At 58.2% G+C, this 15744-nt stretch overlaps 2 protein-coding genes across 3 annotated transcripts; one reads left to right on the top strand and one right to left on the bottom strand.

Moving 5' to 3' along the window:
• Positions 1-2740: 2740 nt before the first annotated feature.
• Positions 2741-10158, bottom strand: TMEM176B (transmembrane protein 176B). 2 transcript variants are annotated; one of them, XM_016163959.2, is made up of 7 exons: positions 10092-10158; positions 7086-7304; positions 5499-5609; positions 5115-5171; positions 4632-4874; positions 3505-3624; positions 2741-3131 (listed from the first exon to the last, which is right to left on the bottom strand). In XM_016163959.2, exons 2-7 carry the CDS (start codon positions 7266-7268, stop codon positions 3039-3041), a joined length of 807 nt encoding a protein of 268 aa, XP_016019445.2. In that variant the 5' UTR covers positions 7269-7304; positions 10092-10158; the 3' UTR covers positions 2741-3038. The 2 variants fall into 2 exon arrangements, with proteins under 2 accessions (XP_016019445.2, XP_016019444.2); XM_016163958.2 differs by having other exon boundaries at positions 7086-7276; positions 10092-10152.
• Positions 10159-10276: 118 nt separating this feature from the next.
• On the top strand, positions 10277-15396 carry LOC118610673 (transmembrane protein 176A-like). Its single transcript, XM_036230221.1, has 3 exons — positions 10277-11200; positions 11282-11406; positions 12803-15396. The coding sequence occupies exons 1-3, from the start codon at positions 11007-11009 to the stop codon at positions 13108-13110; spliced, it is 627 nt and encodes a 208-aa protein (XP_036086114.1). The 5' UTR covers positions 10277-11006; the 3' UTR covers positions 13111-15396.
• The last annotated feature ends 348 nt before the right edge of the window (positions 15397-15744 follow it).

Here is a 15744-nt window from a genome sequence, read left to right as displayed (position 1 = left end):
TGCAAAAAAAGTTCCCAGCAGTACCTAGCGGTGAAAACCCACTACTAAACGTCTCCTTCCTATTTCAGAAGGGATTTTTTTTTTTTTTTTTAACAAAGATGATACTTTTTCTTAAAACCTAGCTGCAAATTTTCCGCCTGAGCACATCTTTGGACCTCAGGCTCCAGGGGCAAGAGCGAGCCAATGATTGACTTCCCGCCGCGGGAAAGCCCCGCCCTCCCGCCGTTTCGGGGTTCTCCCATTGCATATACTTTTCTAGGGAGTTTTCCTGATTGATCCAGATATCTGACGAGCAGAGGGGCAGGGCGATTCCCAGGTGTCTCCCAGATTAAGGAAAAAAAAAAAAATAGACACCAGCCGCATCACCGCAGCCGATCCCGGCTGAGCCCAGAAAGCGCAGGCGCCCCCAAACCTCCGCGGCCTCCTGCAGCGGGTCCTCAGGAAGGGGGAGGGCGGAGCGGAGGGAAGGGGGGAGGGGTCGCGTGCCCAGCACAGACCATGCCTTCCCTGCGACGCCCACGACCCCTGCGGGCCCGCCCCCAGGCCCCTCGCACCCCCACCGACCCCCCAAGTCCCAGCAGCCTGCCCCGCCCTGAGAGGGCCTGCTGAGCTCTGACGCCTGCAGTGCTCCGAAGGGACAGGGCTGGGTCTGGGACGCCGAACCCGAGGCCGTTTTAATGACCGGGTTGTGGGATCTGGAACGCGGTTCTGATGGTACCGGACCCAGCACCCAACCGGGAGATGGGGCAGAGACGAAACGCAGCAGACATCCATGGGAGGAAAGAAAAATAACAGAGCCATTTCCTGTTTATACTCGCCACGGTTTTAAACCCTTCTGTGAATGAACTACATGTGTATGTAGGTTTGGGGTGATTTGCTGGACCCCGCGGGAGGGTCAGAAGCCAGTTCCAAATGTCTACACACAGCTTCGCTGCCTAGACTGAGTTGTGCAAACACACAACCAGCTGCTGGGTTTTCTAACTAAACAAAAGCCGGGGGAGAAGACGCCGGACGTCTGACGTTTGACGTCCTGCAAATAAGCAAAGGTTTGGAAACTTGAAAGGACGCTCTGCGGGGCGAGGAAAGGGGGGTGCAGGGGCGCCTGGAACCCGGGAAATGAGGCAGCGGGGAGAGGAGACCTGCTTCCCTCAGAGACTTAGAAACTTTGGGGGTTTTAAAAAGAGAAGTTGCCAGACTGACATTTAAGAGGTCATTTCATGCCAGAAAAAAAATAAAAATAAAAATAAACAAAAGGGAAGGGGAGCCGAGTTCATCTTTATCTACCACGATGAAAAATGAAAAGAATTTCTCTCTGGCCTGGCCATAAAAGGACTGAAAGGGCCAACTAGAAACACCGAAGCACAGAAATGAGTCACATTAGTTTCTAATCTCTAAGGAAGAAAGTTACCACTGCCTTTCTTACACCCCCCAACCCACCCGCCATCTCCCCCCACCCCCCACCCCCAACACAAACACCCCCCCATGTTCCTTATCACCAAAATGCTTTAAAAAAAAAAAAAACTTCAAGGTTAACAAGTTCAGAGCAAGAATTGAAGCAAAGATTAAATTCAAGGGGCCTTATTCCATGTCTGAATTCTCCCCGGCAAGCCACCTAGATGTCACAGTCATGGATCATCGTCCATGGCCCAGCTTCTCAAAATGCAGCACAGAGCAGCCATGCAAATTCGAGGGCGGAGCAGAGAGCCTGCACTCCCGGCAAGCTCCGCTCTCTCCCGCCACCGTGCTCCCTCTGCCAGGGGCCACCGTGCTCCCTCTGCCAGGGGCCAGGGGATGGCATACGTCTTCTGTATAAGGCCTGGCAGTAACTATTTCAGGCTTCGTGGGCCATTCGGTCTCTGCTAAGATATTCAGTTCTGCCCTCTCCCGTCTGAAGCTCTTGGGGCAGTATTGTGCAGCGGGTAAATGCGGGGATGCTGAGCTTGTCTGCTTTAAGACCAGTTCTGCCCGCGTGTTCGCTCTTTTAGTGAGCCTGTACCTACACGGCAATACTTAATGACCCACTGGACCCATGCATACCATACAGTCGACTGAAGCCCCTGACACCTGGCAGGGGCTCCTGGCCCTGCTCAGGACGTCTGGCCTGGTACTGCGATCCCACGGCAGCTGCCCACTCCTGCTGCTGGTGTGCCTGCGAAGGAACGAAACCCGCCTCGCAGAGATTTCAAAGTCATAGCGGAGAGACAAGGCTGCCTGCTATGCGGGAATCGGGGAAAAAAGCCAGAATCGCTGTCGCTTCTTAATTCTACAGACCGTCACCTGCTTTCTCACCCTGTGGAACTTCTCACATCTGTGTATTTATATGTGTAAAGAAAATGAAAAAAGCAAAGAAACCAAATTGATCAGAAAGTGAAGAATAATAGGGGTGTGTCATGGAGGAAGAACCGGCACTACTGTGAAGGGAGGGAGGGAGGGAGGGAAGGAGAAGAGAGAAAGAGAGAGGCGGGAGGGAGGGAGGAATCTTGCTCCGTGCTTCATTCGCATAGTTCTGCAAATCTTCAGGTCAAGGTCACAGACTCCAAAGACAATCTCTGCTGGCAAAAAGATTCTAGGCATATAAGAGTCATTTTCCCTTTACACTGAATGGAAGGGGATCCTAAAGAACTCCTGCCACTTGGAGTATAGAGCAGAACATAATTAGATTTAGTCGTATCGAGATCTTGTTTCTCTGTCATAAGTCAGCTCTCATGTAATTCCCCACGAATCGACACACCCAAAGGCCTTTTACAGCTCGCCATGTGTTTAAACGAAGGGAGCCCACGTCCTTTATGTTTCAGATTATTTCGTGCAGCTGTTTCTGTTTAATCAGCACTGGGGGGAAGTGAGCCGATACTCATTCATTGAGCTGAGGCCGCAGGGTGGGGGCAGCAAGCAGGTGAGGACGAGCTGGACAGTGGCCGAAGGCGAGGCGAGTGTGAGGGACAGGGCAGTGACGGGCCCTGGGAGCGTCTACCGTCGTCTCCACAGGGCCGCGCCGCTCTGGGGGGCCACGCGGGCATCCGGGCAGGGTCCTCGGCTGCTCACACGACGATGGTAGCTTTGGTCTTCTCCTTGCAGGGGGAAGGAGGCACTGAATTCTCCCCCAGCAGCTTCTTCGTTGACTCGTCCTCAGCCTAAAAATGGCAGGGGAAAAGCCAATTCTAGGAGGAAAAACCAATTTTAATGGGAAAACCAATTCTCAGGGGGGGAAAAAAAAGGATGGGGCAGAGTTAGTTTCCCTGAACTGGAAATCAGGAAAAGGAAAGAGAGAGGGGAAGGGAAAGGTGACAGAGGAAGGGGTGCCGGACAAAGAGCTAGGGCGGAAACGGGGGGGCGGGGGATGAGAGTGGAGAAGAACAGAGAGTCAGAGGACAGAACCCAGGACGCCGAGGCGGCACAGTCCCCAGACCGTGGAAGGCGGAGCCCGGCCCTGGGGAGAAGCTGAAGACCCGGAACATGACCTTGGATCAGCCAGGCCCTTCCCCCAGCGCCTCCCTGACAGCTCACCAGGGCCTGGATGCCGTGGCGACACAGGCTTCGGAGTCCCAAGCCCAGGGAGGCCAAGGACACAATGGTCAGCAGGGCGCAGGTGGTCAGGAGAAGGACGCGGACTCCTAGGAACAAGTTCTGGAAAGGGAGGAAAACGAGAGTCAGGAGTCGAGCCCTCCGACTCTGGCTGCCGCCTTGTCCCGTGCACACGCTCACACTCACACACACGCTCGCACACACTAACACGCACACGCTCACACTCACACACACACACACGCTCACACTCACACTCATACGCTCGCACACACTCACACGCTCACACTCATACTCACATACACAAACACACACTCACACACACACGCTCACACTCACACACACTCACACACTCACGCTCACACTCACACGCTCGCACACACTCACACGCTCACACTCATACTCACATACACAAACACACACTCACACACATACTCATATACACACATACACACACACGCACTCACACGGGATCACAATCAGTCCAACTAACGCCTGCAGAGCAGGCCGTGTTTCCCGACTCCACGGCTTCCCCCGACCGCTGTCTGCAGTGTGACCTGAGCACCCCCTCTGAGCAGGGGGTTCCGTCGCTCTGCCCTGTGTGACGGCTCTGATCGGCGCTGCGCTGTCGAAGCGACATCACGCTCATCGCAGAGTCGCCCTTCGCTGGGCTGGCTGCTTCCCTCCTGTCTCTCAGGGTGCTGGCGGTGGGACGCCCCGTGCCGCAGCCCAGTCGCCGCGCCCCGAGAAGCACAAGCCGCATGGTTCGGAAGCCACCGCAGGCCCTCGGCCTGCCCGTCCCGGCTCCGTTCCCAGCCGAGAGCCGCCAGCAACTACCAGCTGAGTCGTCTTGGACATCCAGCCCCGTCCGGCCCTCGGAAGACCTCACCCGCACAGACGCGCGGTGGCCCCGAGACCTGCTCTTAACGTGTCCCTGAGAATCTTCCTCCCCCGAGGGGCTCGGAGTGTCTCCGGCTTAAGTGAGAACCTCCTGAGCCGAAGGCCGGGGACGAGGTCCCAGCTCAAACAGCCCCCGCCCCGGGCCTCCAGCACCCAGTCCTGTGGGGGCTGCGCGCGGCGCCGGCCCCGGGGACGCCCGTCTCCGTCCTCACCGTCAGCATTTCCAGGTATTCCCTGCACTCATTCTCCAGCCACGACGGGTGTCCGTAACTGCCCTGCTGCCTCCATCCCGGCCCCCATCCGTACTCGGAGGTCGTGGCAGAGGGCGAGCGGTCGCACAGGCGGTCGGTGTCCATGTAGCCGAACCACCGCCACCGGATGTCGTTTACACAGAGGACGAGGGCGGCCAGGGCCGTGGCGATGCCGGCCAGGGTGAGCAGGCCTGACACCCAGCCCTGGGGGGAGGGGGGAAGGATGCAGACGCCATCCGTGGATCGCGGGGACGTGGGGTCCCGGCCTCAAACCTGTCTCCTCTTCCCCAGCTGCCCGGTCCAGGAGACACCGCGCACCCCACCCCCCACAACCGGGAAAGAGCTCAGGACACAGGGACCCTGAGGGGAGAAGGCAGAAAGGGGGACCCGCGACCTGGGAGGGGGCGGAGGACAAGGGGGAGACAGCAGACCCCTCAGACTCACGGAAAGGGTGCCTCGGCGCTTCTCGTGGGCGATGGCCCCGGCCCCTGCTGCAATGGCCTGGGGAGAGAAGGTACCGGAAGGCCTCCCACATACGCCCCTGAAATGACCTCCCTCGCCCGTCCCCCAACAGTTCCCAGAAGAGCCCACTGGAAGCTCAGCCCCGAGGTCAGGCAAGGTAACCTGGCATATGGACGAGACCCCGCACCGCAGCCCCCCGCTTCCCAATCTGGACGCGGAGGGTGACGGGCTTTGGGGCTGGCCCCCGAAAGCAGGGGGCATTCAGATGCCGAGTCTCTGGTCTCTTCCCCAGACCCCTGACCCGGACCCAAAGAAACTCACTCGCTCCTGGCCCATAACCAAGCTCGCGGCACCTCCCTTACTCACCACGAGCCCCACCCAGAAGGCACAGCCCGTGCCGCGCATCTCGGTCCAGGGCCCGAAGTACAGGAACACCCCAAGAGCACAGCTCACAGCCCCCAGCAATATCTGCGTCACCTGCGGAGAGGGCAAAAAGTCAGACCCCTTCCCACGAGCCCACAGGCCCCGGAGCAGCCGCCCCGCCCCCAGCTAGGGGCCTTTCCTCTCCTTTTCCTCTCTGCCTTGACCTCTCTGCTGCTCTGATTCTGGAAGGTTCTGTCTCTTTAACATCCCTGAAGCCGCATGTGCTGTTCTCCCCGGTCCCGCCGGCATGCCGGGCTCTTATCTTGCATTGCTTTCTCCTGAACGGCGCACTCCGTCATCTCGGCTGACGGTTCCCCTTGGGAATTGCATCTCCGTGGGCGGGGTGGGCCGCGAAGACCCCCAGCAAGACAGGAGCGTGGTTGGCCGACAGCCCGCGGGGACTGGCTTCTTCGGGGAGTTAGTTGCGCACCCCAACAAACGTGGTGCACAGCTACCCCCGACTCAGCGCGCACTCTCCGGAGAATCCACCTCTCCCAGCATCTCGGACACCGCTCCCCGTGTGTCCTTCCGCCGTCTCGGATTCGTCACATTCAAGTCCCTCGCCCCATCCACACACCCAGCATCCGCCTCTCCGGCCTTCCAGGGCGCCAACACCCAGCCGCCCACGCTCCGAGCCTCAGCATGTCCTCAGACTCCTCCCCTCCCTGGTACCCCAGGCCTACTCCCTCCCTGGTCGTAGGGACCACCCCGACACGGGATCTGGACTCTTCATCATTTCCGCTGGGACCACAAAGGTGCAGACCGCCCGGACTTCCCACCTGGACGGCTCCTGGCTGAGAGGCAGCCTGAAGCCCGGGTTCCCGCTCGTCGTCCTCATTCAGGACAGACGCGTCACCTTGTCACTCGGGGCTCTCAGCAATGTGGCCCTGGTCTGCGTTTCTCGGTCCAGCGAGCCACGAGTCCCATTCTCTTTACCCTGCCAGAACCCACCCTGCACACTCTGGCTTCTCTGGTCCTGCCATTCTCTTCCCCTGCAGGGCCTTTTCTTCCCCTTAGGGTCTAGACCCACCTCTTCTCCATTCAGGGTCTGGCTCAGATGTCACTTCCCGCAGGACGCTGTCCCGCCTCCCAAGGACGTCACCTGATCTACCTTTAGTTCTAGGCATTTGTGTAATTGCCTGGTCCCTTCGGGAGGATGCTGAGCACTGTCTGGGGACAGCCCAGGGATGCTTTCTGTAGTCTTCCCGTAGTGCCCACCCCATGGCCTCATCTGCTGGCCCTCAGTCTACAGGGGTTTGATGAAACCAAATTAACCGCCTCCGACGCCTCTGGCTGGGAAGGACCCCACTGCCTCGCAGAAGAGCCCCACCACTCCTTCCCATCCGAGTCTGTGGGGAAACGTCCGAAACCTCCCACTCCCAAACGAGATGGGATAGAATCACTGAGCTCTCATGGGGACTCAGCCCACTTTCATTTTTTCCCTTTTCCCTTTTTCCCTCCTTTTCTATCGAAGGAGAGTTACTGCCCTCCGTGTCCCCGCGCTCAGCCGCCTCTCCAGCCCACGCTTACCCCTAGTGCCAGCCGTCCGTAGGGCATGCCAGCCTTGGGGGGCCCTGCGCTCCGAAGGCCAGCACAGAGCCCCTTCAGCTGTGCCAGAGCCGACTCCTGGTGGATGTGGATGTGGACGTGGGTGGCCGGGGACTGCACTGAGGCCATGTCAGCTCCATTCACGGTCACCGTGCTTTGGGCCATCCTGCCCACTGGGGAGAAGACGCACAGGAGGGAGGTCTGGAAAGTCAGTAAGGCAACAAGGAATACAGAAGAAAAACAGTCTCCTTGTCAAGATCCCAAGGGCTCTCCTGATGTAGGGGTCAAGGTCGCAGAGACCCTGACTGCGGGTGCAAACCCCAGTCGCCTCTGGGGTCTCTCGCCAAAATGGTCCGATACGGTTCGCCTGAGTCTCAGGTTGGACCCCCCAGAAAAGGAATCTGAATTATCACCTTCAGCGACTTCATATACAGAGGTGCCCCCCGAACAACACGGGTTCAAACTGTGTGCGTCCGCCTACACGCGGATTTCTTTCAATAAACACTGTGAGTATAATCTCTCTTCCTTGTGTTTTTCTTAAGAATAGTTTCTTTTCTCTAGCCTACTATACAGTAAGAATTGAGCATATAATACACATAACGTACAAAATCTGTGTTACCCGATTGCTTGTGTCATCGGCAAGGCCTCCAGTCAACAGTAGGCTCTTAATAGTTAAGTTCTGGGGGAGTCGAAAGTTAACGCGTGGATTTTTGACTGCCATAAACCCCCACTGTTCAAGGGCCAACTGTATATTTACACATAATCGTTTCCTATGGTTAAAAATTTCAACAGCTGTGAAAACGCATACCTTTAAAACACTCCCACCTTCCTCGCCCGGCCTCCTCGTCGCCTTCCAGAAAGAAGCTAATATTACCATGTTCTCATATATCCTACAAAGACTTTTTTTTTTTGCGTATAAAACCGTGTAAAATATTCTGTCTCCCCGCTTTTCCCACACATGGCGGGGTACTACACACACTCTCCTGCACCATGATTCGTTCACAGAGCCATGTTTTGCAAATAATCCTCCGTCGGCCCCTAAAACGCCTCCTCGCTCATTCGTATAAGCTGCATAGTATTCCATCGTCCAAATGCATAATTTTTTTGTTAAACAGTGGCCTATTTATTTTTTTTTCTTCCAAACAGCAAGTCAATGAGAACGTGCGTTTGTAATTTTAATAGACATTGCCTTCCATGCAGGAGTGAGGTTGAAGAGTGTCCACTGCCCCATGCCCATGGCCAGCGAGGGTATCAGCAAACTTCTGCATCTTTTTCAAATGTGTATCAGGAAAAACACATTTCATTGTAGATTCTAATCGACTTTATGCAATAAAATGCCCCCCCCCGTTAAAGGTATATCTCAACGATTTTGACGCATTTGTACATTTGTGCAACCACGACTACAATCAAGATATAGAACATTTCTATGTTGCAAAAAAGTCCCCAAATGTCCCCTTCCAAGGAAACCCCCACTCCTGGCCCCAGGCGACCACAGATCTGCTTCCTCTGACTACCTCGGTATAGTTTCAATCCGTAGTTCTCCTATGATGAGTGAAGTCTGTCTCTTTTCATGTGTGTGAGAGCCATCTTTTTTCTTCTTTTGTGAGTGCTCCATTCGTATCTGGCTTCCTCCTCGATTCATTTTGTTTCGTTTTGGTCTTTAGAGTTCTTCGTGTCTTCAAAAAACTTACCGTCTGTGACACGCGTTCCAAATATTTCTTTCCAATCTCTGATTTCTTTTCTTACTTCACTTGGATCGTTATGCGATCAAAGTTTTCCATCTTTTGAAAAATAATCTCTGGGTTTTATGTCATACTTAAAAAGGACTTTCCCATTTCGCGATTATAGAACAATTCTGTGTTTTCTCCTGAGGGGTTTTAGGCTCTCGGGTTTTCACGTTTCAGCGTTGATCCATAGGAAGTTGAGCATTTAGTTGAGCTGTTTCACGACACACCCTCCCATGTTATTTGTTTGTTTCTCGTGGCCATTTTTGCTAGATTACTTCTCCATGTGCACATGAGAATCAACTTGCCTAATCCCAAAAGAAATCCTCTACAGGTCACTCTAATGGACACCGTCCTTGAGTATCACTGTTACTGAATCGTAATATCATGAATAACAGTTCTAATAACAGCAGCAATAACGGTAACCCTAAAAGTCTTTCCGTTTGTATTCTATGTACTTTTGAGAGCAGTTCCACGCTCTCGCCTACCTGGCCTCCCTTTGGGCGGAAAGGACAGGTGCTTGACAATTCTGCAGACGCAGGAGGAGGCTCAGACTTGTTCCCCCACACGTGCGAGGAAGCCCAGCCCAGCTTCCAGCCACATCTCCCCTTGGGGCCCGGGAGCAGCATGCGTTGCAGCCCTGAGTGTGCCTTGGGCTCCAGCTCTCTCTGAGCCCCATGGGGATTGCACCCCACTCCAGCCCCCAGGTCAGTCCAGCCCCCTGCTCTCCCTCGGAGTCAGGCCAGCCCCGGGAAGGTCCCTCTGCCGCACCACCCCGACGCAAGGCAGCGGGGCTCTCCCTGCTGTCCCGGACGCGATTCTCTGCCCGGTCCCTCTCACTGCCCCTGGGGCTGAGCTGACAGGACCATGTGTCCCCTCTCCATTCTGGACCCTCCGCCTTCAGGCCTCACTCTCAAAGGGCCTCTCATCACCAAACCACCTGAGCCTCAGCCCCTGCACCGTAAAAAAGGCGTGAGGCACCGGGGAAGGAGAGCGATGGCCAGCACGGCCAGGCACATGCCCTTCTTCCCTCCCCAGCCATTTCTCTAGGGTCACATTGTCTAGCTGGCACGTCCCTCCCTCCCCAGAAAATCCTATGGGGCCCAGGAATGGCGGGAGCATGGCATGCGAGACCGGATGGGGGCTTTGGGGACTGGTCTGGGGGAGAGAGAGAGAGAGAGAGAGAGAGAGAGAGAGAGAGAGAGAGAGAGAGAGGGAGAGAGAGAGAGAGGTCGATGGGTCCCGCAGTGAGGGCTCTGCTCACCTGCTGTCTCCTGGGAGCTCACACAGACAGCACAGCTCAGCGACAGGCAGGAGCTGAGGACCTGCGGGTGGGTGGGCGGGAGAAGAGCTGAAGGAGGAAGGGGTGGGAGGGGGAGGGTCTGACCGCAGCTCGCAACTTCCCAGAAAACAGCTGAAGCTGAAGCGAAGGGGCCCTTCTGAGGTCTTCGGTCCTGGGTCGATGACCAGGCAGGTCAGAGAAGGGAAGCGCACACACACTCGTTCTACTCAGAACGCACACGCCGGGGTGCACCCACTCGTGGCACAGGCAGACCCTTGCCCCTCCCTGCCCTGGCCGCCGCACACACAGAGCCCGGCTATCCGCAGGTGGGTGGCGGGCGGAGAAGCCCCAGAGGGGCCCCTTGGTCCAGCTGGATGCTGAGAAATTGCAGCCTGGCGCTCTTCCAACTTCCTCTTCCTTCTGCCTGGTTCCCTGGCTCCAGCTCAGCTCCTCCCAGCAGCCCTTTCCCCGGAGACCCTTCCCCCGGGAGGGGGCACTGACCAGGCAGCGCAGGGCGGAGTGACCGCTGGGGCAGAGGGGTGTCCCCGAGTCCAGCTGGGGAGCAGCTGCCGCGGGCAGCGGGACAGGTTCTGACCGGTCACCTGAGGGCCCTGGAGGGAAAGAGGCCGTGGGAAGAGCCGCGGCGGGGCCACCATGGGGTCATGGGCTGGAAGCTGAGGGTGGACAGGGGGGCGATGCAGGCGCGGCTTGGTCCACAGCCTGAGTCCGTGGGAGGAGGATGAGGGGGCGGCCAGGGGCTCTGCAGCGGCAGGCGCCCTGACCCGACACCCCTCGCCCCTCGAGAGGGCCAGAGATGCTGCCCTGTGGCCAGAGGCCTCTGCCAGTCCCCAGCTCCAGTGAAATCTGTGAAAACCTGCCAACTTTTCCTCCAGACGGATGTCCGTGGGCCCGGGGACGGCGGACAGCGGTGAGGGGGCCCCTGAGACCCCCCGGCCCACCCACATTGACGCGCACATCCACCTGGAGTCTGCTCTAGCCCAGCTCCTGCTGACTGGGGGCTCCCTGCTGCGGCCCCCTGTCCCCGGTGCCACCTTGCAGACGCGGGGCAGCAGACGGCGGTGGCCTCCTGGGTGAGTAGGGCTGCCGGAGTGGTACCCAGGCTTTCATACCAGGAGAGGAGCGACACCCTCTCCTGCTGCCAAGGGTCTCAGCCAGCCGCACCCTGAGGAGGATGCTCAGTCAGCCGTCTCCTCTTCCTGGGCACCCAGCGTCCTGTGCCCCGCCTTCTTCCTCACTCACCAGCCTTCCCCATACGAAGTTGTCAGTGGGGCAGACTGTGGGCCGCGGAGGTGATGGAGGTGACGGCAGGGAGGCTGGAGTCCTGAGTCCGTCCCCGCCTCTGCCAGACCCAGCACAGCGGGCTCCCCTCTCCTTCCCCTCTCTCTCTCCTCCCCGCATCTCTTTCTCTCTTTTATCTTTTATGAGGTCCCAACAGTTAATATCTGGCATAGCAGGTCCTCAAAGCCACCCTGAGACTTGGGGGCAGGGGGTCGCCCCCGGGCCTGGGACCCGGGAGCCGGGTCCTCAGGCTCTTTGCCTTGAGGGTGCAGATGGCGCTGGACTCCTTCCACATCTGCGTGTCCTGGGGGCTCCCGTCTGGACAGGCGTTGTGGCGAGTGGGGCAGGTGGGCCTCCCGTCGGAGGGGACAGCCACCGCCACCGACGAGGGACTGTAAGATGTTAGGGACCAAAAGGCCCTACGTTATCTAGGCTGATGCCCTATTTCCGTAGCTGGGAAATGGCCGAGGGGTCGGCGGTGTGTGTCGGCTCTCCCGTTTCCTGGTTTCCTGTGCGGGGCGGCTCCCACCAGGCCGGCCACCTGCCCCACCCCTAACGGCACACGGCAGCTGAGGGCGGAGGCCCCGGCCCACCTCCCGACACCTGCGTGGAGATGGGGGCGGCCGAGCGCACCGCAGAGCATCACCTCTTAGTGGTTTCCTGCTGCCCTCTGCGCACAGCGAGGGTCCGAGGGGTGTCACTGTCAGCTGACAGGTGTGTGCGGCCCGCAAAGGGAGCTGGCTGCGCAGGTCCTGGGGACTGAGAGCCCATTGGTGCGCTCACCCTCGCTCACCGGATAACAGCAAACACTCGCATTTATTGAAGGGCCAAAGTAATCATCCGCACCCACCCACTGGCAAAAACAGCCCGACTGGTTGCAGAGCTGCCAGACGGGACTCGGATGCACCTGCCGTCACCAGGACGTGCCGGCCCTCGGGCGTCGGGAGCTCAGGGGCAGAGGCCTGCGGGCCCGGCGCCCGCCTGGGGCAAACGGGAGGGTCTCCACAGCCTCCGCCTCCACCCTGCCCTTCTGGAACTTCCATAAAGCTCCTGATGTGGCTTTGAAAGGAAGGTTTTGCAGATGGGAGAGAGGGCTCACGCTTGGCTTGGCCGTAGCACTTTTCGATGTCACTAAAACAGAGGGTCCTGCGGCCTCGGGAGCCCGATCCGGGCCTCAACGTCCTCCCCGTCACCTTACCACGGACAACAAAGCTCAGCTCAAAACAGCCGAGCTGTGGGGTGTCCTGCGGGAGGGCCAGCCGGGCGCTGGGCACCCGGACCTGCGAGGGTCACCAAGGGAAATGCGGGAGGGGCTCACGCTCCCTGAGCCAGCCCTGCTCCCCGTTCAGCCTCTCCCCAGGCCGTGACCGAGGGGGTGGCATCTGCCGGGTGAGTTCAGGGAAGGGCAGGGTTGACTGCAGGCCCCGAAGCCGGAGGCCGGTCCAGGACTCTCTCCATCACAGGCCTGCTCCGGGATCCGGGAGAGACTGAGTCATCCAGGTCACTCTGGCCCCTGCTACAGGCCCTGCTGGCCCTGGCAGCTTCTTTCGCAGCCTTTGCTGCCATCAGCACTGGGGCTTGTAGGTCCCAGAGCTATGACTTCACAGAGAACTGCTGTAATAGCGCCCCCTCCTGGGGGCCAGCGAGCTCCACGGCACCCCGAGTCCAGAAGAATTCAGCAGGCTGCACCCGCGCCTCTTGAAAAGAGACATGCTGACGGCCGGGGGGCCGGGGAGGAGGGCAGGCGGGCAGAGCCAAGGCGATGCACAACAGGGAGACGGTCCATCGAAAAGAGCGTCCTCCGTTCTGCACGGAGCTGGACACCCGTCACCACGGACGGGGGCACCGAGCAAGCAGAAGCAGACACTGTGTTCTGGACTAGTGGGGACCAACGACAAACGCTGAAATAAGGATAAACGGATCCTCACGGCGAGCGCGTGCGGGGCGGCAAGGGCCTCCCCGACCTCCCCAAGCCGTGGGGTCGCCGTTCCGACGGGGTCGCTGAGGCCGGACGGGAGGGGTTTCCGTGCGCGCCGAGACCCGCCGCCCCCACGCACAGTGCTCCTTCCTCAGGCCCCTCCAGCAGCTGCGGACTTAGGGGTGACGGGGTGCAGCGTGGCCCTGTGTCAGTGAGGAGGCTGGGGACAGAGCACAGACGGCAACGTCGCTCTGGTGCCCACAGCTTTGCTTCTCTGTCCCCGGGCTGGCTGAGTGTCTGGGTTCTGCTGTTTCTGACATCTCTGGCCCCCCTGCGTCTGTGTTACTGGAAAAGCCTCCGACCGACCCACGGAGGTGAGCCCGTGCGTTCGGGGCGCCAGGCCACGGGCAGGCTGTCAGAGCAGGCGGGAAGGGACAGTGGATGGTTTGCAGGAGAAGAGGGCCCATTACAGTCAGTCCCAAAGGGCATCGCTCCTGTCCTTCTACCCCAAGGTGGCCCAGCCCAGGGAGCCCTTGTCCTTGACCCCACGGCCCCGGGCCGAAGACCCCAGGAAGCCAGGAAAGCCTGCACTGTGGCGGGACCTGGGGGCCCTGCGCCAGGCGCCATGAGGCCGGTGTTGGACCTGGGTGACTCCAGAACCCAGCTGCCCGGAGGAGAGAATCTGTGCTTTCTCTCCCCCACCGGCTGCCTCGCCTCCTCCTCCCTCAGAAAAGAGACGAAAACAAACGGCCAGGAGTGAGCGCATCTCCCCGCGCCTCTCCTCCGGGGTGCTCACGCCTGCAGCTCCTCCTGAACGGGGTCACGGCTCCTCCCGAGCAGAGACGGTGATTAACTCTACTGCTCCCAGCTTCTCACTTAGTCATCCCAGGGAAAACCCTTGACTGGGGAGGCGGTGAAGACCGAGCCCACAGCAGACCCACAGCCTGCTCCCACCCCCAGCCTCTCCTCTCTGGGTCTGGATTTGCTGAAAACAGACTCTCAGAGGCTGGTCCTGGGACGGCAGGTCTGCTGCCCCGGAGCAAAGGATGAGGGAAGCTGCGTCTCGGCCCCTCACTCCTGACAATTCAGACTGAAAAGGCAAATGCTTGACACTTGGAGAATTGGATTTAAAAAGAAAAAAAAAAATTTTTTTGACTGTTTGGAAATATCAAGAAGAAGATGACCTCACACCAAGATGCGATCGTGTCGGGAAAAATAAATTTTTTGTCTAGAGCGAGGCCGTCCAACAATATGATGCCATGTAAACCCCTGAATAACTGTCCCATGGGAAAAAAAATACCAAAAACTGCTGGATACAATGTGAATCGTGGATGTTTAAGTTCATGGCGAACCCGAACAGGCCCTAACAGAAGCGGGAACGTGAGTTCAGAGAGCTCGGTCTCACAAGCACCCACACCGAGGAGGACCCGCGGGAGCCACCGCACAGCCATGCTCAGGGGTAAGTTTTATTATAGCGAAAGGACACACGGCACTGCCCACGAGACATGCATGAGACACCAGGTGGACCCTGGGACGATCCAGGTGCAGGCTTCCTACGTTCTCCCCCCTCTCCCACCCCGTGAGGTGTCGCTCAGGAACACGTGGGCAGCGTTTCTGCCCAGCGAAGCCCGTTTAAGTCTCAGAGCCCAGCGTTTTGATCGTGGGCTGGTCACACAGGCACCCTCTCTGCCTGCACAGCTCCTGCAATCAAGACTCCCAGGAGAAAAGCGGGTGTCCGCCCGCAGTCACGGCATTTGTACAAACAGTCTGGGCAAGCTGAGTCCGAGGAGGTCAGAGCTCTGGGCGCACAAACAACCTCGTCAGCATAGGAATGTTCCAAAAGCAAAAGAATTCAAGAGGACAAAGGCCGGCCCTGCGAGCAGGGCTTCTAAGGGACAGCCACCAGCGTTCACTTTTCCCTGCACACAGCCTGGAGTCATCTAGGTTACCCGAGAGCTAACCAAACACTGTGTTTAATAATTATGCCGAAGACAATCGACAGATCCTACAGACACTTAAACTGGGGAGCCATAGGGAAGAACCCTGCATGACCTGCAATTTCAGTGAGGAATGGGGGGTGGGGGTGGGGGGGGAGTGGTTGGGGGAGGGAATCCATCCCATCGAAGGACAAGACGGGCAAATGTTTGGCCAAGTATCTGCGAAAATAAGAGATTGAGCCTAATGTAGGGAGGAGGCAGGAGAATTAAAATGTCAATCAGGCCACAATCAGAGACTGCAAGGTGCTGATCCGCCCTGCGGCCAGGTGACCAGGCGGGGAGGAAACCTGCAGAACAAAGGGAGGTTTCTGCTGGGGTGGCTAAGGGCCCTTTCCCCACACCTGCGGGTGAAACAGGAAAAACAGAGTCGTTAAGTGGCGTCCTCCACACAATAAAATCATTCATACCCTATGGCTAAACC

This window comes from Rousettus aegyptiacus, unplaced genomic scaffold (assembly GCF_014176215.1).
Source record: "Rousettus aegyptiacus isolate mRouAeg1 unplaced genomic scaffold, mRouAeg1.p scaffold_m13_p_13, whole genome shotgun sequence".
Taxonomy (NCBI): Eukaryota; Metazoa; Chordata; class Mammalia; order Chiroptera; family Pteropodidae; genus Rousettus; species Rousettus aegyptiacus.
This window is presented reverse-complemented; position numbering and strand designations above follow the sequence as displayed.